General features: G+C 50.7%; 1 protein-coding gene across 1 annotated transcript in view; it reads right to left on the bottom strand.

Moving 5' to 3' along the window:
- The window catches only part of LOC135892976 (uncharacterized), a gene marked incomplete at its 5' end in the record, with an annotated part of 270,703 nt that overhangs the window by 11,797 nt on the left and 231,683 nt on the right, over positions 1-27,223 (bottom strand). Inside the window, 3 exon segments of the mRNA XM_065420759.1 lie at positions 2,998-3,003; positions 4,639-4,968; positions 8,544-8,873. Of these exon segments, the coding sequence (XP_065276831.1) occupies positions 2,998-3,003; positions 4,639-4,968; positions 8,544-8,873 (666 nt within the window).

Genomic DNA, 27,223 nt, shown 5'->3' with positions numbered 1-27,223 from the left:
AGCTGCAGGAAAGGCAGCAGGAGCAGAGACGGCTGCTACAGCCCCTGTGTAACCAACAGCCCTCCTCCCCAAGTCCCATTGCCTCCTCACCCAGACGCCCAAGAACACGGTGGGGGGGCCTCCGGCCACCCAGTCACTCCACCCTAGATGATTTCCCGAGCAATAAGTGTTAAAGTTTTAAAGTTTTAAACTGCAGTGTGTCCTTTTCCTTCCCTCCTCCCCCACCCATCCCGGGCTACCTTTGCAATTATCCCCCTAGTTGTGTGATGAATTAATAAAGAATGCATGAATGTGAAGTAACAATGACTTTATTGCCTCTGCAAGTGGTGCTTGAAGGGGGGAGGGTAGGGGAGGGTGGGGTGGTTGGTTTACAGGGAAGTAGAGTTAACCGGGTGGGTGGGGGGGCGGAGATTTCATCAAGGAGAAACAAACAGAAGTTTCACACCATAGCCTGGCCAGTCACAAAACTAGTTTTCAAAGCTTCTCTGATGCGCACCGCGCCCTGCTGTGCTCCTCTAACCGACCTGGTGTCTGGCTGCGCGTAATCAGTGGCCAGGAGATTTGCCTCTACCTCCCACCCCGCCATAAATGTCTCCCCCTTACTCTCACAGATATTGTGGAGTGCACAGCAAGCAGCAATAACAATGGGGATATTCTTTTCGCTAAGGTCTGAGCGAGTCAGTAAGCTGCGCCAGTGCGCTTTTAAACGCCCAAATGCACATTCCACTACCATTCGGCACTTGCTCAGCCTGTAGTTGAACAGGTCCTGACTCCTGTCCAGGCTGCCTGTGTATGGCTTCATGAGCCATGGCATTAAGGGGTAGGCTGGGTCCCCAAGGATCACGATAGGCATTTCAACATCCCCAACGGTTATTTTCTGGTCCGGGAAGAAAGTCCCTTCCTCCAGTTTTTGAAACAGAAGAGAGTGCCTGAACACGCGAGCATCATGTACCATTCCCGGCCAGCCCACGTTGATGTTGGTGAAACATCCCTTGTGATCCACCAGGGCTTGCAGCAGCATTGAAAAGTACCCCTTGCGGTTTATGTACTCGATGGCTTGGTGCTCCGGTGCCAAGATAGGGATATGGGTTCCATCTATCGCCCCACCACAGTTTGGGAATCCCATTGCAGCAAAGCCATCCACTATGCCCTGCACGTTTCCCAGAGTCACTACCCTTGATATCACCAGGTCTCTCATTGTCCTGGCAACTTGGATCACAGCAGCCCCCACAGTAGATTTGCCAACTCAAAATTGATTCCCGACTGACCGGTAGCTGTCTGACGTTGCAAGCTTCCACAGGGCTATCGCCACTCGCTTCTCAACTGTGAGGGCTGCTCTCATCCTGGTATTCTGGCGCTTCAGGGCAGGGGAAAGCAAGTCACAAAGTTACATGAAAGTGCCCTTACGCATGCGAAAGTTTCGCAGCCACTGGGAATCGTCCCACACCTGCAGCACGATGCGGTCCCACCAGTCTGTGCTTGTTTCCCGGGCCCAGAATCGGCGTTCCACGGCATCAACCTGCCCCAGGAACACCATGATTTCCACATTGCTGGGGCCTGAGACTTGGTCTAGGTCCATGTCCATTTCCTCATCACTCTCGTCGCCGCGCTGCAATCGCCTCCTCCTCGGCTGGTCCTGGTTTTGCTTTGGCATGTCCTGGCTCTGCATATACTCCAGGACAATGCGCGTGGTGTTCATAGTGCTCATAATTGCCGCGGTGATCTGAGCGGGCTCCATGATCCCAGTGCTAGCTATGGCGTCTGGTCTGAAAAAAGGCGCGAAACTAGTATCTGAAGGACCAGGGGAGGGAGGGAGGGAGGGGCGAGTGACGACATGGCGTACAGGTACTGGGAATTAAAATCAAGAAAGGTGGCTGTGCATCAGGGAGAAATACAAACAACTGTCACACAGAATGCCCCCCCCCCCAGAGATTGAACTTCTAAACCTGGGTTTAGCGGGCCGTTGATTTGACGGAGGGAGGGGGGAAGGAAATGAATACAGAACAAATCTATTTTTTACATCTTAAGACGACGGTGCAGCATGACTGATAGCCCTCGGCATTTTCTGGGTGCTTGGCAGCAAATACTGGGCGCTTGGCAGTTAGCCTTCAGGCCTATTGCACAATCTGATACCCACTGCAGTATGATGATGACGGATACCAGTCATAATATACTATCTACTGCCAAAAGGCAAGGGGTTGCTGCTGTGTAGCAATGTAGCCCCACGTTTCCAGCCCCATGTCTGCCAGCACCCAGATCGCCCTCGGCCTCTTCTGGGTGCTTAGCAGAAAATACTGGGCGCTTGGCAGAAAATAGTATACTACGACTGATAGCCATCATTGTCAAGACAGTTCGATAGGACAGAGCATGTCTGCCCAGGTGCCCATGATTGACAGCCACTGCTGTACGACGAGGACAGTTACCAGTCGTAATAAACCATCTACTGCCAAAAGGCAAAAGGTAAGGGGCTGGTGCAATGCAGCCCTACGGCTGCCAGCCCCACAGCTACCAGCACCCAGATCGCCGATGAAGGCTACCAGTCATGCTGCACCGTCTACCGCCAAAAGGCAGTTAGCTGCTGATGCTGTGTAGCAATGCAGTCCCACGTCTGCCGGCACCCGGATGACATATGGTGACGGTGAGCTGAGCTGAGCGGGCTCCATGCTTGCCGTGGTATGTTGTCTGCACAGGTAACACAGGTAAAAAGGCGCGAATCTATTGTCTGCCGTTGCTGTGACTGAGGGGGAGGGGCCTGACGACATGTACCCAGAACCCCCCGCGGCACTGTTTTGCATCATTCAGGCATTGCGATCTCAACCCATAATTCCAATGGGCGCCGGAGTCTGCGGGAACTGTGGGGTAGCTACCCATAGTGCAATGCGCCGGAAGTCGACGCTAGCCTCGGTACTGTGGACGCGGTCCGCCGACGTAATGCACTTAGAGCATTTTATGTGGGGACACACACAATCGGCTATATACAACCGATTTCTATAAAACCGGCTTCTATTAATTCGATCTAATGTCGTAGTGTAGACATACCCTCAGAGCATGGTGTTGCATCCCTCCCCATCCTGGCTAATAGCCACTGATGGACCTAGTCTCCAGGAATTTATCTAGTTCTTTTTTAATCCTGTTATAGTTTTGGTCTTCACAGCATCCCCTGGCAAAAAGTTCCATGGGTTGACTTTATGTTGTGTGAAGAAGTACTTCCTTTTGTTTTTTTTTAAACCTGTTGCCTATTAATTTAATTGGGTGACTGCTAGTTCTTGTGTTATGTGAAGGATTAAATAACACTCCCTTATTCACTTTCTTCACACCAGTCAAGATTTGATAGACCTCTATCATATCCCTCCTTAGTTGTCTCTTTTCTAATCTGAAAATTCCCAGTCATTTTAATCTCTCCTCCTGTTTCATACCCCTAATAATTTTAGTTGCCAATCTCTATACCTTTTCCAATTTCAATATATCTTTATGGGATGGAGTGACCAGATCTGCACACAGCATTCAAGGTGTGCACATACCATGGATTTATATAGAGGCAATATGATATTTTCTTTCTTATCTATCCCTTTCTTGATTCCCAACATTCTGTTTGTTTTTTTGACTGCCGCTGCACATTGAGTGGATATTTTCAGAGAACCATCCACAATGACTCCAACATCTCTTTCTTGAGTATTAACAGCTAATTTAGACCCCACGATTTGGTATGTATAGTTGTGATTATGTTTTCCAATGTGCATTACTTTGCATTATATTTTCCTTATATTGAATTTCATCTGCTATTTTGTTGCCTAGTCAACCAGTTTTGTGAGATCCCTTTGTAGCTCTTCACAGTCTGCTTTGAACATAACTATCTTGAACAGTTTTGTATCATCTGCAAATTTTGCCACCTCACTGTTTACCCATTTTTCCAGATCATTTATGAATATGTTGAACAGTAATGGTCCCAGTACTGACAACCCCTCAGGGATAGCACTATTTATCTCTCTCCATTCTGAAAACTAATAATTTATTCCTACCCTTTGTTTCCCATCTTTTAACCAGTTACTGATCCATGAGAGGACTTCCCTCTTATCCCATGATGGCTTACTTTTCAAAAGTCAATTTAAATTAATTAAAAAAAATTACATTTGTTTAGAAATCTGAAACTGTTATGTGTTTTGGTGTGCTTTGCATTATCCTAAAGTTAAATTTGCATTATCCTAACAAAACATTTAATTTATTGATATCTCTTTTGTATGTTGCAGGTCAAAGTGAAAATGAAAAGACAAAAAACAATGCAACAATTTTTCCATTCAAAGGCCTCAAAAACCAACCAAAGTGAAGAACACATCAAGAACCAAGAATATATCAACATGTCATCTGAAGGTTCAAGTAGTGTATCTACATCCGGTCAGACTGAAGCACAGATACAGCAACCTATTGAAGAACTGTGTGGGGGAACTGGGGTCAGCACTGACACCATGGGAAGAGCAACACTTACTGTGACCCCGAACTGGCTCCCTGCAGTACAGGCCCTTAGCACCATGCTGGGGAACTGGGGTCAGAGTTGACTCAGACAGGAGAGCTGAGTCTGTGCTGAAAGCTTCCCAGCCCAATCCCTGCACCACACACAGTGACGTGATGGATGCAACTTACCTGAGCACACAACACCAGCATCTTCTCCATGGGTACAGTTATTGTCTCCCCAAGGCCTAGCCCTGCATTGGGAGAGGGCAACTTCTGTCCCTGTGCAGTTGACATTATCCAGCCAAATGTGGTCTGATCCTCGCCCAAATCGAGCCCCTTCTGGGGCTGATAACGCCATCCCACAGCCCAGCTGCCTGCATGCAACTCCAGCATCAGTTATGTCCCAGCTGTCATCACACACGGTTCCCCACTTCTTGTTATAAAACACCTCGACTCTCCCAGTGCAGTGACTTGAACCGTTCACCAATCGGAGCTGAGCCACTTCTGAGACGTTGGAGCCTGCAAACACCCAAGGGAATAAACACTCAGAGAGGTTCCTGTGCATCTGATCTCTCATGTCACTGGGGAACGTAGCACCTCCCGCCAATGGATCTGACCGGTCTCTGCACACAGCCACTGCCTGTCAGTGGCTCCCTACCATTGAGCAGGCTAATCACGTCACCAACGTTGAAGTTTGTTCACTACCCTCCCAGCCAGCTGTCACCTAATTAGGCAGGCTGGACGGCAGTCTGACCTACTTCTCTCACTGACTTGCCATGACTGACTTCACAACATCTTTTTGTGGCAGCCATTGCTGCACTCGTGTCTAGTGCTGCCAGCCCAGTACCAGTCTTGGATGAATGATGACATAACTGGGCTGATGGCTGTGTTCTCACAGAGGGGCAGAAACTCTGGGATAGAGAGACTGGTGTGCTGATGGACTTTCAGAACCCCTAACTTGTATCTGCCTATTTGCAAACTGGGGTATAGATCCTGGACGAGGCTTAATGGGCCCCTCAGTGGACTGGCCAGAGGGACTGCTGCAATGCAGAGATTTGACTTAGCCTAATCTTCTCAGTGTGCCTGTGGGGCAGCAATAGAGACAGTCACATGTGGTGGAGGAGAAAAGTATCATTAGAAGTCTGTACCTCAAGGATGCACAGTCAGGTGGCTGAACAAGCTTGAGGTAAGCATGGTCGGAATGAGCTCTCCCCTGACAGATAGTGATGAGCTAGGCAAGGGAAAAGACTTCAGGATCAGACTTAATTTACATGAACACTCCCACTGTGCCCAGGTATCCAGCAGACAGAGCTGTGTTGGCTGGGCCTGGGTTACAAATCACTGTAGTACTTAAATGCAGGGGTAGTGAAATGTTGTTGTCCTGATTGTCTCAGTAAAGGGCAGCAGAACTGGGTTTAATCTGGTCTGACTGAGGGGGTCACCCACAACTGAACTGAACTCACTAACCAGGGGGCTCAGATACCAGACCCCATCAACAGTGAGAGGGGGTGGAGATGGGTGTTCCATCTGAGGGGCAGCGGCTCTATGTGAGAGGTGTAGACATGATTTAATCTGCCCCTCACCACTCTTGAAAGATAGAGTTAATTAAGGCTCCATTAGGAGTCTTTTTTGTTTCAGTGATCACTAGAGCTGAAATCACCTGCTGTGAGACAGTGTTTCTGCCCAGCTGCTTCAGCACTGAGGTTTCCCCACTAAGAGCTGACAGTCACTGAGAGCTGGGTGGAGCTTCAAGAGAGCGACCTGCAGAGGTCACAGTAGAGCGGCCGGGGGCAGCAGAAGGTGAGGGTGAGCAGAGTGGTGAGTGGCTGGCAGGCAGCTGCCAGCAGAGCCAGCACCCAGACAGCAGAGCGAGCCAGGCGCTCTCCTCCCCGCCCCCATGGTGGGAGGTGCAGTCACACAGGTGCACCTCTGAACTCTGGGTCTTCACTAACCAAGGACAACCACTGTGAGTGGGGTGCGGTGGAGGGAGAAGGGAACGGCACCTTAAAGGGACGTTTGGTTGCTCGACTCAAGAACCTGAAGCAAAAGACACTGCCCAACATACTCTGGGGGAGGTGTTTTGCTCGTGGTTTTATGTTTATAAATCCTGTTTGTGGCGTTTTCCCAAGTTAATGCCGGGGGCCTTCCCTCCTTTTATTAAAAAGTTTCTTTTCTGCGCTGAGACTCTGTGCTTGCGAGAGGGGAAACTTTGCCTCGTAGAAGCACCCAGGGGGTGCAGTGTAATTGCCCAGGTTACTGGGTGGATGCTCAAGCGGGATCTGTTATATTGCTGGAAAGGAACCCCTAGTTATTGAAGCCAGCCCTGATCGCTTCCAACACCACTGGCACAAGGGTTACATAGATATCGACTTGTGACATACACAAAAGAAGAAGACTCCCCCCACTGACATGCAGCCACTTCTGGGGTAGGACAGGGCTGCTGAGAAACGGGACAGGGAAATATGTAGGCTGTGTAGGACAGGAAGTGAGGAAGAATTGCATCTCCTGTGTCCAGCTGTTGGGGAAGTTACACGTTCAGGGCTAATTTCCTGAGATGCAAATCCGCCGGAACACAGTGCTTAGGAACTGGACTCTTGAGAAATTGGCCCTGGATTTTTAGTTTGTGTGAGCAGCTGCAGGCTCCATTGACAGCAAATCCAACCAGTGGAAGCTGCAGTTACCCAGGTCCCATTGTTCCGTAGGGGTCTGGCCCAGAGATAACTAAACACCAATTGGCAGAGGGCACAGGGATGCCTAGAGTTTTACAAGGATCCCCTGGGTGAGATATATGCACAATACCTTATCAGCGGTGTCATGTGAGGTCTCTACCAAGAGCCAGCAGCCCAATCGTTGCCCTAATGGGGGCAAGATGTTTGTATGGGACATAGTTGAAGAAAGATGTAAAATGTAGAATATGATGCTCTAGAAGTGCTGAAGTGAAGCTTGTCACCTGCGCCATGGCAATCCCTTCGGTTGCGCCAATCAGCACATAGAACAAAGCACAGCTGGAGACAGGCTGTATTCACTGTCTGGGCCCAGTGGGGGCCTGAGAATTTAGAAAGACAAAGGACTCTCAGTACAAGTCTCCAAAGAGAGACCTCCTGTGGGAAAAGACAATGGTCTGTACCTACAAAGAAAGAGAAGGGACAAGAGCTCCCTTTCACCCAGGAGGCAGCTGACAGTGTTTGTCTCAGGAACCGGAGATCATAGCCAAGGCTGGAGTAAAACCCTGGAAGGACTGTGGGGTGAGCGTTGATCGACCAGACAGAAAAGTATCTCGTTCAATGAGTCTAGGTGCTAGTCAGCGTGGTATGATTTTATTGGCCATGGAACCATTTCTTTCCAACCCTTCTCCTTGGTACCCCTCGAATCTCTACACTCTGTGAAATCACTTGTCCTTGGTGTGACTATGAAGGTATATAGAGCTGTGTGTTGATTGGGGCAGAGATGGGAGGTGGAGCTGGTCAGCTGGGGGCCCTGTTCCTTTGGGAGCAGCAGATCTGTGACTGCTGTGAATGCCTAGTGGGACAGGGATTGGGTGCTGCAGGGGGATGTTTGGAGGGCTAGGGGTGGAATCTGCCTATTGCCAACCTGGAGAGGGGCCACACTATGAGGCCTCAAGGGCACGGCTTGTGTGGCCTGTGGCCAGGAGAGTCGGGGAGCTGAACCCCAGAGGGCACAGACAAGGCTTCCTCATGCCAGGGGCCCATAGCTCCACACTAGGGCATTGGTGTCAGCACAACTGCAAAGGGAGAGCACCCCCTACTGCCACCCCGTCCCCTTACCTCCAGCACAGGCCCTTTGGCATTGCACTAGGGCACTGGTGCCAGCACTGACTTCAAGGGGAAAGTGTGAGCGTCCCCTACTGAGCCCCCACACCATTCCCTGCAGCACAGGCCCGTAGAACCGCACAGGGGAATTGGGGTCAGCACAGACTGAGAGGAGAGTGCTCCCTATTGGAACCGCCATATTGTTGACTGAAGCACAGGCCCCAAGCACCATGCTGGGGTCAGCACTGGCTGAGAAGGGGCAATCCCCGTAATGAGCTTCCCACTCTCCTCCCTGCAACGCGCACGGTGGTGGGAGAAGGTTACCTGAGCACACAACACCGGCATCTTGTCTGCTGGTACAGTTATGCTCTCCCCAAGGTGGAGCCCAGCATTCAGAGAGGGCAGCTTCTCTCCCTATGCAGTAAACTTCATCCAGCCAGATACGGTCAGCTCCCTGTCCAAACCGAGACCGACGTGGGGCTGATAATGCCGTCCCACAGCCCAGATGCCTGCACACGACTATGGCCTCCGTTAAATCCCAGAAGTCATCACACACGGTTCCCCACAGCTGGTTGTGAAGCACCTCGACTCTCCCAGCGCAGCGACTCGGGCCGTTCACCAGTCGCAGATGAGCAAGTTCTGAGAGGCCTGCATCTGCAAATACCCCAAGGGAATAAACACTCAGGGATGGACTAGAGGAAAGGAATACGGGGCTTATTCCCTATTGTTTATTCTGGCTCCCTTTCAGTTCCAATGTGGCAGACTGTCTGGCTCAGGGGGGCTGAGAATAGGACACTGGGGGGTCCCCTCTCGAGGTCACCAGCTGTGATCTAGCCACAGGCAGGGGGGAATAGCTGAGTTGTGGGATGGAGAATGGGACACAGGGTCTTTCCCCCCAGCAGATGCTGGCTCCAGTACAGTCTGTGCGAGGGGGATGAGCTGACGCAATACACTGGGGGAAGGAGACCTGTGGCTTTTCCCCCGGATGGCACCAGTGCCAGTTTGGTCCCAGCTCGGGCAGGGGCAATGGCTGGCGTGCGGGGAACAGGCACTGAGCTTTCACGTCTGGGGCCCTGGGTCCAAGCTGGTAATGAGTGGAAGTCACATCCATTGCAGCTCTCTGATGCCCAAAATGTGAAATGAGGTGCTGGGGTTAATTCCCCTCCATGACAGGACAGGTGTGTGCAGGCCAGGCCAGCCCTCAGTCTGAGCGGCTCCCAGGCGAGGGACAAAGGGCATAACTGGTCAGGAGACTGAAATGCCCTTTGCCCCTGCCTGGGCTCCCTCCCCGTCTGTGGCCCGATGCCCCTGCCTGACCATGAGCCAACAGCAGCAACCTCACAGGGCTGTAGTTTTGCTCCCCCAAAGCCTCCACTGGCCCTGACTGGGGCTGACTCGGCTCCTCTATATTCCCCAGACAGACAGGGCTCGCCCCGTGCTGAACTGAGGGCCTCCTGTGGCGACGGCACCTCAGTAGCCCAGCTCCTGGTACCCCACCCCCACCTCCGGCAGGCCCCAGCTAGCATCAGGGTGCCCCAGTGTAGGTAAACAGGGTAAATCTGGGGTCACCCCAGACTGACGTGGCTCAGCCAGCCACTGCCAGAGCCCAAATTTCAATCGGCCTTACTGGGCAAGGGTGAGACCTTGAGACGCTGAATAGCTGGGGCATTTCCACAGGTACCCAACAGCCAGAATGCCCTATGCTCTGTTCACTCTGCTACACAGCCTGCTTTGTTAACAATTCACTGGTGGGGAAACTGAGGAAGTGATGGGCTGAGACCATGGGGTGAGTCTGGAGGAGGCAGGATTTGAACCCAGGTCCTACACTTGAATGACTAGATTAAATAGCCTTAACTCTGCCCTTCCTCACCCCAATTTATGAGAGAGCTGCACACTGCAGCATGCACCCCACACATATGGACAGACCCCCACACCCTCTGCCTATGTTTGTATTTACCTATCATGGGGAATCCTGTCATGGAAGCTGAAAGAAAGCAAAGAGATGAGGTAAGTCTCTGTCTCCATGGCTGGACACCTTGGGGATCTCCAAACACTGGCTCATGTAAGCAGTGGCCTGAGTGAGCTCTCCCCTGGCATCTGTTGATGCACTGAGAGAAAAGACTCAGCTGCATGTTGTATTTCAGTGACCTCTCTACTGCCTCTCAGGGAGGTGGATTGACCCTCCTGCCACTCCTGTCGGCGTCAGTCGCATCTACACAGAAGCACTGTAGCTGCAGAGCTGTCACTGTGCCACTGTAATGTTTCCAGTGCAGAAGAGCCCTAAGTAGCCAGCAAAAGACAAGACCTGGTGAGCGACATCAGAACCAGTGACACTGCACCAGCCCTTCCAAACCAAGCCACCTGCTTTCACACTGCCTGCACCACTGAAGGACCCCACACTCTGCTCCCCTGAGGTAGGGTGACCAGACAGCAAATGTGAAAAATCGGGATTGGGTGGGGGATCATAGGAGCCGCTATAAGAAAAAGACCCAAAAATCAGGACTGTGCCTATAAAATCAGGACATCTGGTCACCCTACCCTCAGGCCTGGCTTCCCCTCGACCTGGAGTGTGACATCCCCACATGTTGAGTAATGGAGTGCTAAACTGTATTATACCGCTCAACCACTAGGTGGCGATGTGTGTAAAATACCTTTTTTAAAGCTAACCTCAGCCATATCTGGCAGAGCATTAAAGGATTGTGGTATGTAAAAGCAAGCTCTGTGACCAGTCCATGTCTGGTACAGAAGAACACGATGGTGTCAGGAGTAAACTGAGAACAAAAATAGAAAGAACAAAGCTACAAATTTTGCAGGATCTCATCACCATGGCCATTCTTCAGTGCCCCAGAGAACTTCAGCTTTCACAAACTTCACCATGGACACATTGGAAACAAGATTTCACATTGCTGCCAAGCTGCACAAAGGCACTGGAGAGATGCAGGGATCTTCTTTAATGTCGGCTATGGGAAGGAGGCAGAGCATATCTTTAAATCTTTTCACATTACTGAAGACAGTCACAAAGGTGACTATGAAAGGGGTCTGCCTATGTTTGATGCATACTTTATATCTCAGAAAAATGCTGCTTATGGAAGAGCTTGTTTTCACCAGAGAACTCAAGAACCAGGGGAAAGTTTTCAATGTTTTATAAGCACTCGGCATATATAGGCTGAAAACTGTGATTTTGGGAATGCAAAGTTTGAAAATATCACAGACAAGCTGGTTGTTGGGTTAACAGATAAAAATCCTTTCACAGAAGCTACAACTGAAGAGAGATTTAACTCTAGCCACCATTATTCAAATAGCAAACCAGTCTGAATTAGTCCAACAACAGAACAAACGGCAGGAACAACTTGAAAAATGTGAAACTAGCTTTGGCTATGTCTACACTAGCACTTGCTGTGGTAGAACTTATATCACTCAGTTGTCTGAAAAAGCCACCCTCCAAGCGATGTAAGTTTCACCAACCTAAGCACTGGTATGAACAGCGCTATGTGGGCGGAAGAAGCTCTCCCACTGACATATCTACTGCCACTCACGGGGCTGGAGTAGTTAAGCCAACTGGAGAGCTCTTCCGTCAGCTCAGAGTGGTTACATTAGAGAGCTTACAGCAGCACCACTGCATCACTGCAGATCCACTGCTGTAAACGCTTTAGTGTAGCTTTATTCTTAGAAAGTTTAAACAGATACTTGAAGCTTATTAAAGCTTATTATCATAATACCCCTGAGGCCAGAGGATAAACACCCAAACTAAGAGGAACAAATCCTGGCCTACATGCACAAGGAAAATGTCCTAGCCCAAGAGATGATGCATGTCCCAGCCAGAGACACACGATGTAATATTTACATGAAATATGGACATTTTGCAGCTGTTTGCAGCACCAAAGCAGTTATGGAGCTGTGACGTCATTGACATAATCTGTAACTGTATAGATCACTGGTGCGACCACTTTTATATATTTGCAGCAAATATTGTATAAAGGTTGTCATGTAAGGGGTCTATGGAGACGTTATGGTTTGCTGGTTATGATTATGCTGTCCATATGTGTATCATTTTTGTAGCTGAAGTTATGAATATTGGCTTTATACTGTCTGTATTTTAAACATGTGCTATGCTTCTGGGTGACATCCCAGACAAGTTGATGTCAGCTCTGCCTAGCCTGCTTGATGGCCCATTAAGGACCATCAGCTATACAATTGACCCATTGAGGGAAGGCGGATATACCTTGTGACTCACAAGGTGTGCAGGGACATGGCTATGGACAGAACTGTAAGGTTTTTTCTTGCCATGTGCCCCAATGCTTGTCTTTGAAACAAAGAAAGAGAGGCCACATGATAAAAGACTTCTGCAGCTCCTCCATCTTGTCTTCAGTCCTGCTTCATGCCTCTGGAGGGACTTTGCTACAAACTGAAGCTCTAGTCTAAAGAAAGGACTAAATGACCCATCCCAGCTGTGGATGTACTCCAGAGACTTGATTTAAACCTGCAGTTTATTTTATCACTGCTAGAATCCTGAACCAAGAACTTTGCCATTACTGTATGTAATTGATTCCATTTAACCAATTCGAGCTCTCATCTATATCTTTTTTCCTTTTATGAATAAACCTTTAGATTTTAAATTCTAAAGGATTGGCAACAGTGTGATTTGTGGGTAAGATCTGACATATATTGACCTTGGTCTGTGGTTTGGTCCTTTGGGATTGGGAGAATCTTTTTTCTTTTACTGGTGTATTGGTTTTCATAACCATTTGTCCCCATAACAAGTGGCACTGGTGGTGATACTGGCAAACTGGAGTATCTACGGAAATTGTGTGACTTGTGGTTAGCCAGTGGTGTAAAACTAAAATCCTCTCTGTTTGGCTGGTTTGGTTTGCCTTGGTGTGCATAGAAACCCCAGCCTTGGGTTGTAACTGCCCTGCTTTAAGCAATTTGTCCTGAATTGGCACTCTCCGTTGGGTCCCACCAGAATGAACCAGCATCGTTACAGTGGCGTAGTCTGCTTGGATCCACAGAACTGGGTCAATTAAGCTTTGGGTCAAAACCCCACACTATCCAAATTTGAATTTTGGTATTGAGAATTTGGTTGGTTAAAGAGCAGTTGCAATGGGTGAGCAAAGAGCATATGAGGGCCTTGACAAAAAAGCCCTGAAAGATTTGTGTTTAGAAAAGGGAGTAAGCTTTAGAAAGAAAGTTACAAATCAAGAACTGAGAGATCTGTTAATGGCCAGTGAGCAGGAGGCAGGAGCACAGCCCTTACCTGATACTACAGAAGCTGAAGAAGCAAAGAAACTGCAAGCCCTGAGAGACAGCGTGCAGTTTGAACATGAACAAAAGCTGGCAGAAATTCAGATTATAGAGAAGCAAGCCTTGGCCCAGCTGGAGAAAGAAGCTAAGGAAAGGAATGCTGAATTGGAAAAAGAAGCTGCTAAAAGAGAAGCAAGAGCTCGTAAGGGGATCTGGAGCTCCTGGCTGCTGAGGAGCAGGGCCGGCTCCAGGGTTTTGGCCGCCCCAAGCAGCCAAAAAAAAAAAAAAAAAAGCTGCGATCGCGATCTGCAGCAGCAATTCAGCGGAAGGTCCTTCGCTCGGAGCGGGAGTGAGGGACCGTCCGCCGAATTGCCGCCAAATACCTGGACCTGCCGCCCCTCTCCGGAGTGGCCGCCCCAAGCACCTGCTTGCCAAGCTGGTGCCTGGAGCTGGCCCTGCTGAGGAGAAAGCTCACCAAATGCAACAGGAGACTCACCAGATGCAACAGGACATGGCCAGACTTCAGCTGCAAGTGAAAAAAGCAAGGGAAGAACAACTGAAATTGTATCCTCTTGAAAGTCCAGTTTCTAACAATATTGGTATGTTGTATAACTCTGAGCAGTTGTCTGGATGTAACCAAATGTACCCCAACACGGCCACCTTTTATGTAAATGCTGTTACTGTGACTTCAGTAGGAGGTGACTCCATAAATTGTGCCAATGCTATGTATGGGAGTGGTAATGAAAAATTCACAGAGAATGTAAAAGTCAATGGTAAAAGCTGTTTAGGGCAAATTATGGCTTCTAACATCACTCTTGTTAAAGCAGACCTTGTCAAAGAGGAAGATTATTTACCAAATCAGAGTGTGAATGTTGTAGTCCTCTATGAGTTTACTGTACGTGTGCCTTTAGCCAGAATCCACCTTGAATGGAATGGTGCTCAGCATGACGTTATAGCTGGTGTAAGGAAGTTATTGCCTAAGAATCTTTTGATTAGGAAAAATATTAAAGCTTTGTTCAGTCCAGGTAACCAGTCACAGAAAAGGAATGATCTTAAACCTGTGTCTGTTATGGGAAATTATTTGCCTGCGGAGGGTTTCTCCAAATGTTTGTCTGAGGAGAAGGGCTGTTTGTCTGTGAATGAAGTTTCTGAATGTCTGTCTAATGTCTCAGAAGTAAAACTGGAATTAGATCAAGACAAGGGAGAGGAGAACAAGGAGATTTTGAATGAGCCAAGGCAGCCTTGTGAGCTGATGGCTTTATCTAGTCTGCAGCTTGGGAAGGCAAGGAGAGCGGAAGATGAGTGTCCCTATACCTTACCTCTTACCTGTGTGGAGAAGTGTGACCATGAAGGAAATGTGCCTGTGTCTGTCGGGGTATTGACTTGCGTATGGAGGAAGCTACCCCAATTTCCAAGCAGTTGTCTGTGAACAGCCCTGTGTGCTGAGTGTGACGAACTGGGACTGTTCTTACTGTGGTCTGTGAATGCTGACAGGGGAGTGTGGCTAGGATAGTCTGCATTGGGGGATGGGAGACTGGCTGACAGAGAATACCTGAGCATGTAACATGAGAACCCAGGAAGGTGTTAAAGGCCAGGCCAGGTGACACCGGAGCCTGGGAAAAGGGAACAAAGGGAGGAAGTTCTGGAGGAGCTGGCTAGAGACATAGCTGGGAGGCAGACGGGGCTCTGACCTCCCAGGGGGGCTAGGGTGCCCAGGGACCCCAAGATGGACCTAACTGAGGGGGTCCTGTTGTCTGCGCCTGCAAGACCTGTCTTGGACTGTATTCCTGTTGTCTAAATAAACCTTCTGCTTTACTGGCTGGCTGAGAGTCATGGTGGATCGCAGGAAGCTGGGGGTGCAGGGCCCTGTGTCCCCCCACACTCCGTGACAACTGGTGGCAGAGGTGGGATCTACTGCACCCCGTGGACGGCGCCTCCTGCAGTAAGTGACTGGGGAGCAGTAAAACGAAAGGGGATTGACGGGGACCAGGCGTGCTGAAGAGTCAGAGAGAGACGGTTATCACCCCTGGGAGTGTGTGACCAGCGAGAAGGACTTTTGCAGTAACAGGGTCCCCCGGGGGATTGCAGCGAGCGGTCCCAGGGGCGGAGGAGTCTGCAGCTCGACCCTGGCAGAGAGGTGGTGACCTCGAGAAGGGCTGTCACACTAGGGGTCTCCCTGGAAACTGTGGGGAGCGGTGAGCACCCAGGCCTGTGAGTGGCCAGCAGAAAGATGTATGCCAAGCGGCTTAAGAGCGACCTGGTGGAGCTGTGCAAGCAGAGGGGGCTGTGCATTGGGAGTCTCACCAAAGAACAGCTCATTGCCCAGCTGGAGGAGAGAGATCGCTCCAATGAACTGATCCCTGTCTCTGAGGAAAGCAGCCTGGCAGATGCAGCGCAGGCCCCAGTGTCTGTCCCAGCTGGGAGTGGTCAGCCGGCTGCTGAGGGCTTCCCGAGACCCCTCCTTCCTATGCCTAGGGGAAGGGCGGGGAGGAGCCCAGCAAATGCCGAGGGCGCTGTGACCCCCCCGGCCAGCAGGGGACCCTCCCGGAGAAGCTCACCGGCCAGCAGGGGACCCTCCCGGCCACACGTGGCATCCGTGGAGCGGAATGGGCTGGAATGGGAGAAAGAGCTAAAACTGAGAGAGCTGGAGGATCGTGAACGACAGAGACAGCATGAACGGGAGGATCGTGAGAAACAGAGGCAACATAAATGGGAGGAAAATGAGAGACACAGGCAGCATGAGGAGAGACAAAGGCAGCATGGGGAGAGACAGAGGCTTCATGAACTGGAGCTGGCGAGGACAAGGGGCCGCGAGCCCCCGGCTGCGGTGAGTGAGGGGGGACCCAGGACTGCATGGAGCTTTGACAAGTGCATCCTGGCCCCACGTAAGGAGGGGGAGGACATAGATGACTTCCTGGATGCCTTTGAGACGGCCTGCGAGCTGCACCAGGTTGATCCTGCGGACAGACTCCGGGTCCTCACCCCCTTACTGAACCCCAAATCCGTGGCATTGTACCGCCAACTGGATGAGACGGAGAAAGGGGACTATGAACTATTCAAAAAGGCCCTGATACGTGAGTTTGGGCTGACTCCCGAGATGTACCGGGAGAGGTTCCGGAGTCAGGATAAAACCCCTGAGATCTCATACCTGCAACTAGCCGTCCGCATGGAGGGCTAAGCCAGCAAGTGGGCAGATGAGGCCCAGACGAAGGAGGACCTGGTTAAACTGCTAGGGCTGGAGCAACTGTATGAACGGTGCCCATCCGACCTGAGGCTGTGGTTGGTGGACAAAAAGCCAGAGAACCCACGACACGCAGGGCGGCTGGCCGATGAGTTTGTGAAGAGCCGGTCAGGGGGTGGCAGGGAGGAGTCCCACAGGAACAGGCCCACCGCAACACAGGGAGAGAGTTACCATGGGACCTCCCAGCGGGAAAATACAGGAAACCCCCATCAAAGGGGAACATCCAGCATCAGGGCCATCCGACCCACTCGAGGGGACCCGTGGGACATGGGCTGCTATCACTGTGGCCAGAGAGGCCACATACGGGCCCAGTGCCCCGGGCTCAGGGACAGACTGAGCAGACCGAACCCACGGAGGGTTGACTGGGTAGAGACCCAGCCGGACGAGGGGCAGCATTCCCAGGCCAGGGGGGCTGGCAGAGTACCACCTGCTAAGGAAGGAGGAGAGCTCCAGGCCAGCTCCTCTGGGGGGCTGGATGCTCCAGACTCAGGGTTTTTGGTTTACAGGGTGGACGCGGGGCGGTCCCTGCGGAGCGAGTACCTTGTTCCCCTGGAAGTGGATGGGAGGAAGGTCAATGGATACTGGGATACGGGCGCAGAGGTAACTCTGGCCCGGCCCGAGGTGGTGGCCCCAGATCGAGTGGTGCCCAACACCTTCCTGACCCTGACAGGGGTGGGCGGAACCCCATTCAAGGTGCCCATGGCGAGGGTACATCTGAAGTGGGGGGCCAAGGAGGGCCCCAAGAACGTGTTTGGGCCACTGAGGTGTTGATGGGGGGGGACCTAGAGGGCTGGCCAAGCAACCCCCAGGGTGCCCTGGTTGTGACCCGCAGTCAGAGCCGGCGAGGGGCACTGCGCCCTGGCCTTGGGGCGGGTGCCTCGCCTGAGGCACAGGACCCTAACCTGGTGGGGAGGGAACACCCCGGGACACGGCTCAGGGAGGCTGCGGCTTCAGACCCAGCCGGCGAGAGAGAGCAGGTGGCCATCCCTGCCCCAGCTGCTGAGTTCCAGGCCGAGTTGCAGAAAGATCCCTCCTTGCAGAAGATAAGGGACCTGGCCGACCTCAGTGCGGTACAGACCATGGGGAGAGGTGGCTGGAAAAGGTTCCTGTGGGACAAGGGGTTCCTGTACCGAGAATGGGCTCCCCCAGGGAAAATGGAGTCAGGGGGGATCAGGAGGCAGCTGGTGGTACCCCAGAAGTATCGCCGCCAGCTGCTGTACCGGGCCCATGACATTCCCCTCTCTGGGCACCAGGGAACCTGGCGTACCCAGCAGAGGCTGCTACGGAGCTTTTACTGGCCTGGGGCCTTTGTTACTGTCCGACAGTACTGCCGATCCTGTGACTCCTGTCAGAGGGGGAGGAAGGCCCGGGACAAGGGTAAAACGGCTTTAGGACCCTTGCCCAGCATAGAGGAGCCTTTTCAGAGGGTGGCCAAGGTAAAAAGGGGGGCTCTGAACCAAGAGAGCCCGAATCACAGACCGCCAAACTGGACCGCTGGGAGAAGACCCCAGCCCAGTTGGAACCCCAGGGGTACTGAGGTGGAAAAAGGGCACAGACCGCGTAAACCTTCCCACATGCAAACTACGAGTGCCATCGAGCACCCCCGACCTAAGGGGGGGCGTAAAACTGGAGGGGCCTGGTGTAATTCTCACCCACGAATGGGAGGGATGCTGGGGCATCCACGGAAATGGGGGTAGGTTCGAACTTCCCCAGGTCACTGGCTAAAGTGACCCCGCTCAGTTCGGTCTCGAAGGGGGGAGAGATGTGACGAACTGGGACTGTTCTTACTGTGGTCTGTGAATGCTGACAGGGGAGTGTGGCTGGGATAGTCTGCATTGGGGGATGGGAGACTGGCTGACAGAGAATACCTGAGCATGTAACATGAGAACCCAGGAAGGTGTTAAAGGCCAGGCCAGGTGACACCGGAGCCTGGGAAAAGGGAACAAAGGGAGGAAGTTCTGGAGGAGCTGGCTAGAGACATGGCTGGGAGGCAGACGGGGCTCTGACCTCCCAGGGGGGCTAGGGTGCCCAGGGACCCCAAGATGGACCTAACTGAGGGGGTCCTGTTGTCTGCGCCTGCAAGACCTGTCTTGGACTGTATTCCTGTTGTCTAAATAAACCTTCTGCTTTACTGGCTGGCTGAGAGTCATGGTGGATCGCAGGAAGCTGGGGGTGCAGGGCCCTGTGTCCCCCCACACTCCGTGACACTGGGACAAGGGAAATAAGATCCCAAGCTGTGTGTCTGGTAAAGGAGAATGTGTCTCCAGCTCTTCTTTGTCTGTGGAGTAGACAGAAGGTGTCTTTCAGCCTGTGATGGTTGAGAATAGTGCAGTTGTTTCAGAGTTGGTTCTAAATTCAACTAAAGCCCAGGAAGGGAATGGTCCTAAGTTTGTGTCTGCTAGGGAGAATGGCACTGTAACTAGGTTGCATCCAGTTAGTGTTGTTGAGTCTGAACTTTTGATGAGCTTAAACTTAACCCAGACTTGATGTCTCTGTCTGAACTTTTAATCAAAGCTCTGACCTGCGAACTACTCATGACACCCCCCTCCCCTTTTCTCTTTTTGAATCTACATTTTAACCTGTTTTATCCTGTAGAATCTTGATTGATTATGCATGACCATTATGATCTGTTAATCACTTTGTTTACTTCTGTGTATAAATATTGATGCTCACCCCTAATAAACTTGCCACATTACTCTGAAGCCTTTTAAGCTAAGGATAGTGTGAGCCCGTTGATCAACGAATTGGTGTCTGGTCTCTGACAGATTGTGAGCCCATACCAACTCCGCACGAACTCGGGTGCTGGAGAGGTGAGTAAGGACTTGCTTTTTACCTAACAATTTGGGGGCTCGTCCGGGATTTCCTTCTGGTGCGGTGCCTCTGTCCAGTGGTCAGACCACTCATATACGAATTGGCAGGCGCCACGGGAGATTTCTCCCAGCCAATTCAATATTGAGGGGTCGTGTACTGGACAGCAGGATAAACGCCAGTTGGAGGGCTTCTGTCAGACACCATGGGTCAAGGGACTAGTGTGCCTCTTGAGAGTCCGTTGGGGATTGTAAATAAGTTATGGAACGAAGGGAAACTCCCAGTACAGACAGGAATGTCTAGGAGGAAGTTGTACACACTGTGTGTAAGGAATTGGACTGGGTATACCGCGGTATTGGCCGACCCGGAGATGAGGTGGCCTTCGTATGGCTCTTTCGAACAGGCTGCCTTAAGAGGAGTAAGGAGCCAGATCGAAAAAGACCATCTGGGACAGTTATGTTACTGGTTTTGTTGGGACACAGCAGCAGAGCTGTGGAAATCTTTAAAAATTATGGCAGTCAGGTACTCTCCCGAGAGTGAACCCCCTCCATGTTATTTCAATGAAGGGTGTAAACCACGGCGTGTTTTGACTCGTCAGTTGGTCCCCACTGCACCTGCCCCTATTCCTCCGCAGGGGGACTCTCTCCAGGGCGCAGAGGGGAATCTGCAGGACTCCAGATCGGAATCTCTGCAGAGGGATAAGGGGGAAATGGAAGGGCACACCTCGGGAGGAGTAATTACTCACTTCAGTGTTGGACGTAGCTGATTTTGCATGGGAGAAAGAAAGGGAAAGTAGTAAAAAGAAAGAGAAAAAGGAAGAATATAAGTTGATGGCTTTAGCTTTTTGCGGCGGTGTTCGAGGCAGAGGCCGTGGCCGTGGCAGGGGATTTCAGGGTGCTCGGGGAAGAGGGTCCTGGCAACCCCAGCCACCAGGAAATTGTTTTCAGTGCAGACAGCCCGGTCACTTTAAACGTGAATGCCCCTGGGGACGCCCAGAGGGTCCGGCCGCATCCGCAGATACTTACACCAGGGACGAATACACCCCTGCACCACCAGCTCAGCCCGTTCCCCAGGCCTGGATCAACTACGGGCAACAGCAGCAGCTGCAGCAAACTCAGCCTCCTCAATGACGGTACCCCGGGGGCGAAGGCAAACAATGTGATGGTCTTATTTCCTTAATGTCTTTAGCCAGCTCCTTCCTCACTTTCTCCCCTCCCAGCAAAGAGCCTCGTCTAACCCTTTCAGTCCAAGGACTGCCTGTCTCCTTCCTCATTGATACTGGAGCTACTTTCTCTCTTTTAAATCATGCCCCCTCTCCCTGGCTATCCTCTGAGGTTAAAACTGCAACTGGGGTGGAGGGCAACCCACAGTCTCTGGGACTCACTTTGCCTCTAAATGTTATTTATGCTGATAAATGTTTTTCTCACCGTTTTCTTTTTCCCCCAGCTTGTCCGATCCCTTTGATGGGCCGGGATTTACTCTGTAAGCTTGAGGCTACTTTAACCTGCACTCCTGAAGGGGTAGGATTATTGATGACAGTGTTAGGAGATTCGGCCCCAACTCAGGGTAATTGGGAAAACCCCCCCCCCTCTCTCCCCTGACCTCACTGACTTGCCTTTAACCCTCTGGGGAATTTCTGACACTGATGTTGGCCTGCTCCTTTCGGCAGAGCCAGTAAGGATTCAAGTGAAGCCCTCCTTAACCCCCCCGTCAGTCCCTCAATACCCCCTGTCGCTGGAAGCCCGGGAGGGCATCCGCCCCATTATCGAGGGATTCATTGCACAAAAGCTAGTCCGCCCTCAGCGCACTCCCTGTAACACCCCTATACTGCCTGTCAGAAAGCCTCCTAAAAAGGATGGAGACCCTATTCGTTGGCGCTTTGTACAGGATCTACGGGTTGTTAATCAGTATGTGGTCCCTCTTCATGCAGTAGTTCCTGATCCAGCTACTATCATCAGCCAAATCCCCTGGGATGCTGAGTGGTTCACTGTTATTGACTTAAAATCAGCCTTTTTCAGCATTCCTGTGCACCCAGACTCTCAGTATCTCTTTGGTTTCACCTGGGAGGGACAAAGTTATGTCTGGCAACGACTTCCTCAAGGCTACAGAGACAGCCCCACGATTTTCAGCCAATGCCTCCGCCACGACTTGGAAGACTTCACCAGTCCGCAGGGATCCACGTTAGTCCTATACGTAGATGACATCCTATTAGGTAACCGCGAAGAAGCTGCCCTCCGCATCGATGGTAAGGCACTTTTATTATACCTACACACCAGAGGCCACAAGGTAGACCCTAACAAGATTCAGTGGGTCTCACAGAAGGTCCGATATCTGGGCTTCCTGTTAACCCCAGAGGGGAGACAAATGGACCCAGTCCGCATAAAGACTATCCAAAACTGCCCTCTGCCAAACACCAAGAAACAACTTCGAGGTTTCTTAGGATTAATTGGCTTCTGTCGCCCCTGGTTGCCGTCCTGCGGGGAGTTAAGCAAACCGCTCCACCGACTCACTGCTAACCTTGCTCCTGACCCTTTGCAGTGGTCCCCGGACACGATCCAAGCCTTTCAGTTACTCAAGGACAGTGTGGCCTCCTCCATGTCTCTCCGCCCCCCCAATTACAGCAAACCCTTTCACCTTTTTGTCCACGAGAGGGGCGGAATTGCTAGTGGCGTCCTTACCCAGCTGAGCAGGCCCCACCATTTCCCGCTTGCTTTTTACTCTCAGCAGATCGACCCTGTCGCTCAGGGAACCCCATCCTGCACCCGGACTCTGGCAGCAGCTGCCCTGCTGATCACAAAGGCAAACAGCCTGACCCTGGGTCATTTTACCACGGTTTGGACCTCTCATGCCTTGTCAGCCCTTCTGCGTAGGGGCACAACCCAAGTCTTTTCGGCCCATCGTCAGCAACAGCTAGAGGCCGAACTCTTAGAAGACACTAACCTAATTTTTGAAAGGTGTGGGCCCCTTAATCCAGCTACCTTGCTTCCTGACCTGCCAGTCCTCCAGGATCAGCACGACTGTGTGGAAGTAGTTTATAGCATCTTACAGATAAGGGACAACCTGTTTGACGTGCCACTGGACAACCCTGATTGCATCCTCTTCTCGGACGGAAGCTCCTTCTATGTTGATGGCAAGCGTTTCACCGGTTATGCAGTCACCTCTGAATGGGACATTCAAGAGGCCGCCTCACTGCCAGGCAACTGGGGAGCCCAAGCCGCTGAACTCTATGCCCTGGCCCGAGCTTGCCAGTTGGCCGCTGGTAAGACCGTTACCATTTTTACTGATAGCAAGTATGCTTTTGGAGTTGTGCATTGTCACATCCACCTCTGGAAGTTTTGAGGTTTCCAGACAGCTGCCGGAAAACCCATTCAGCACCTCCCCCTCATCCACAAGCTTTTGGACGCCCTCCAAGAACCCTCGGTCCTGGCTGTAGTTCACTGCCGGGCCCATACTAAAGATGATAGCCCCGTCACCCGTGGGAATGCCTTGGCTGACGCCTCCGCCAAGACGGCTGCCGTCTTACCCTTAGCCATGCCCACGTTGGCTATTGCAGCCTCCTCCTTTACTCCACCGCACCCCGTACCAGTACCCGCTGCTGAACTACAGTCGTGGGAGAGCCTCGGAGCCACTCTGGTCAAAGGGACCTGGCTTATGCCGGATGGCCGAGCCTGCCTCCCTCGCTCCACATACCCCGTGGCAGTTCGCTGGCACCATGATAAGGGGGGTCACTACGGCACGCACGCCCTTGTGGACACCATCGCTCGCTTTTGGTATGCTCCAGGCATTCAACCCTACTGCCTGTCAATAGTGAAAGCATGCAGCACATGTCAGCGTAATGGACCTGCTCCGCCTCTTAACAAAATTAAGGGTGGAAGACCTCCGCCTGCTGCTCCATTTCAACATCTTCAAATTGACTTTGCAGATATGCCAAAGGCTTTTGGGAAAAAGTACCTCCTTGTTTTGGTTTGCCCTCTGACTTCCTGGGTCGAAGCTTTTCCTACTGCTAATTGTACTGCTGCCACAGTGGCGAAGATTCTCCTTAGAGACATTGTACCCCGTTTTGGCATCCCTCTCGTGCTTGACTCAGATCGCGGACCTCACTTTACTGGTCATGTCCTTGGCCATTTAGAACAAGGACTGGGCATTTCACACTCCCTTCATACACCCTACCACCCCCAGTCTAGCGGGAAAGTTGAGCGTATGAATAGGGAGCTTAAGTTTACATTGGCTAAATACTGTCAGGAAACAGGGTTAAAGTGGCCTCAGGTACTTCCCTTGGTCCTGTTTCACCTTCGTACTCGCCCAACCCGTGTATTGGGATTATCCCCCTTTGAACTGCTCTATGGACACCCCCCTTTCAAAGGCGGGGCGCTACCACGTGCTGATGTTTCACTATTGGGAGGGGATCATATGACCGCGTGCCAGTTTCTCTCCCTACAGGCTCGCCTCCGTACCCTTTGGAAAGCCTCGCAGTTTTCCCAGACCGTGCCGCTGGAAGAACAGATCCACCCGTTCCAACCAGGGGACTTCGTCTGGGCCAAAAAGTTCGTTCGTGGCGACACCCTCCAGCCAAGGTTTACTGGACCCCACCAGGTTCTTTTAACAACCCAGACTGCAGTGTTCCTGGAAGGACGCAAATCCTGGATCCACCACTCCCACGTCAAGCCAGCCGTAGTGGACCACAGTGACGGACCAGCAGCTCTTGCCACCATTGAGGACACTGCCTCCGACCAGTGGACCAGCTTACCTCTTTCAGACATCAGACTTAAATTGACTCGGCAAAAATGAGAGGACCTTTTATTCTGACAACTGTATGTTTTTTATTATGCCTTTTTAGTTTATTTTCTGCTTATGAAGATAATGCTTTTATTAGATATTCCCACAAGGTTAAAACTCGTATTTTAGGAAATAGAAGTAATTGCTGGGTATGTACTCAATTTCCAGTAAATGCAGAACAGGGACTCCCCTTCACACCCATTCCCCTGACCACTGCTAATATGACTTGGATGCCACCGGCTAGAGAAAAAAATCCAGTCCAACACAATCTTACATGGGACAAAACAGGAGTGCCAATTAACAGATATCTCAGGGTAACCAATCAGACAGGATCACTGTGTTTTGTTAAAGAAAAGGGGTCAACTTTTGTGGGAACAAGTAAATGCAACATATATTTTAATGGCACCGCCTTTAGTAAAAATCTTGGCTTCAAGCCTTGCACATCCCACTTATCCCATATGTGGATCCCTCACCCCGATCCAACTTTTTCATGGGTGGGCAAGCCTTCAGAGTCAGCTTTTAAGAAGCCCTGCTCAGATCACGAGGGTGTCCAACTAATTGCTAAGGGATATACGATTGCCTTCTACAACTGCTCAAGCAGTACTACACTGCCCTTTGAAAACACCACTACCAAATTGTGCCTCTGCAGTTCGCACAACGACCCCTCTGCATTACCAGGGGAACAATGGTCCAACGGGTGGTGGGTTACCTCCTACTTTGAGCAATGGAATACCCGAAACGCATTGTATGGAACATACTGGGTGTGCAGGCCCAAAGCTTATTACTTTCTCTCCCCTGATTGGGCAGGGTCATGTTATTTAGCGTGGCTAACACCGCCTTCTCGCATCTCCCTCACTCCCCCTCATTTTCCCCACGTTCGTAACATCCGTGAAACCTTCAGAGATATTAATATCCGTGATGGTTTGTCGTGGCAGCGGTGGGCTGGTCTCATTAGCTTGAGGGGTGGTGTCATCCGTCTACAGGGACTACTAGAATCTTTAACCAATGAAACTGCGACCCTATTTGAGAATCAGGCCGGGGAAATGTCCCAGCTGCGCCAGTTAGCTTTGCAAAACCGAATGGCTTTAGACATAATGTTAGCAGCCCAGGGAGGAACTTGCACCCTCATAAATGAAGAATGCTGTGTTTTTGTAAATGACACCTACTCTGACACTTTTCAACGTACCAAACATCTAAGGGAAATGGCTAAGAACTACTCCTCTGGCCAGCCACCTTATGATTGGTGGGGAGCCTTATGGAATTGGCTGCCTGGATTTGGGTGGGTTAAAAAACTCTTGGTGAGTATTGTTGGGGCCATAGTAATCCTTATAATACTGTGTTGCTGTATTCAGTGTGTCCCCTCCCTCATAGACTCATGTGGGTCAGTTTATTCTTTTCCTACTTCAGCCAAGGGCCTTACTCTCTTCGAGTTGGCCCAGGCTGAAATTGCCAAGCGGCCCTTGGCTCCTTAAAATGGGGTGTAGCTTTTGGTAAATAGTTATCCCAAAGCTACAAATGGAGGAATGTTGAGTCTGAACTTTTGATGAGCTTAAACTTAACCCAGACTTGATGTCTCTGTCTGAACTTTTAATCAAAGCTCTGACCTGCGAACTACTCATGACACCCCCCTCCCCTTTTCTCTTTTTGAATCTACATTTTAACCTGTTTTATCCTGTAGAATCTTGATTGATTATGCATGACCATTATGATCTGTTAATCACTTTGTTTACTTCTGTGTATAAATATTGATGCTCACCCCTAATAAACTTGCCACATTACTCTGAAGCCTTTTAAGCTAAGGATAGTGTGAGCCCGTTGATCAACGAATTGGTGTCTGGTCTCTGACAGATTGTGAGCCCATACCAACTCCGCACGAACTCGGGTGCTGGAGAGGTGAGTAAGGACTTGCTTTTTACCTAACAGTGTCATGGCAAAATCCCAGAGACCAAACAATTCTGGTGCTTGTATTTTGCCTGTTGCTAATGTGTGGTTGGAAAAGGATGTAGCAACTCTGTCTGATCAGGGTAATATACTAGCCAGGGCACAAGGAGAGCATAAAGGTGATTTAATTGTGTTACCTACTAACAGTTTGACAACTTGTAGCAAGAAGGAAAAGATTCCTAAACTTGTGTGTGGCAAAGGGAGGGAGAATGCTTCTTACCTTTTATCCAGTGAGTCTGAGTTTGCCTGAAAGGGGATTGTGTAGGAATCTGCCTGATGAGCTAGAGGTGATCCTGGCTGTAAGTAAGACCAGAAAGCGTCTGTTGTTGCTCAGGGAAGTGTTCCTTTAAAGCAAGCCCTAGGTGAAGAGGGTAAGGGCAGAATTTCTGTGAGGGGTGAATTGTTGCTTAAAGTTCCTGGGGAAAGGAATCCTCATGGTAATCTGTGCAAGCAGTTTGCTATAGCTGAAGGGTGTGAAAGTAATTTAATCAAGGAAGTTTCAGTTCCTAACAGCCAAAAATTTTCTGTGGTGAATGGATCCTCTGACTTTCCTTTTGAAAGATCCAGTGTGAATAGCTTTGAAAAGCTCTCAGAAGGCGTAAAAGCTGTTAAGGAATTTAAACAGCCCTATAACCAAGTTGCTGTGTTTGGCCAGTTTGTTGGAAAGACAATGGCATTGGAATAGGAATGTCTCCATGCTAATTCTTTAAATGAGCAGTCTGTGCTTCAAGGTCTGCAGTTAGAAAACACACCTAGCCAGCAAAGGAATTCCTGTGAGCAGGAAGTTTCAGTTTTCAACCTTCTAGGGAAAAGGTGGGGGGAGGGGGGAAGGAACCCAATCCTGCTGAAAGGAAGAAAAAGTGTCCAGTCTTGAAATTGGTACCAGCTAAGAATTTAAAAACTGGTGAACAGGCTCCTGTCTGTTTGAATGCAAATTACCTGAGTGATTTGCTAATAGCTGTTAGCAAAGAGAGCACACCCAATCAGCCAGTGAATT

The sequence above is a fragment of the Emys orbicularis genome, chromosome 21, assembly GCF_028017835.1.
Source record: "Emys orbicularis isolate rEmyOrb1 chromosome 21, rEmyOrb1.hap1, whole genome shotgun sequence".
Lineage (NCBI taxonomy): Eukaryota > Metazoa > Chordata > Testudines > Emydidae > Emys > Emys orbicularis.
This window is presented reverse-complemented; position numbering and strand designations above follow the sequence as displayed.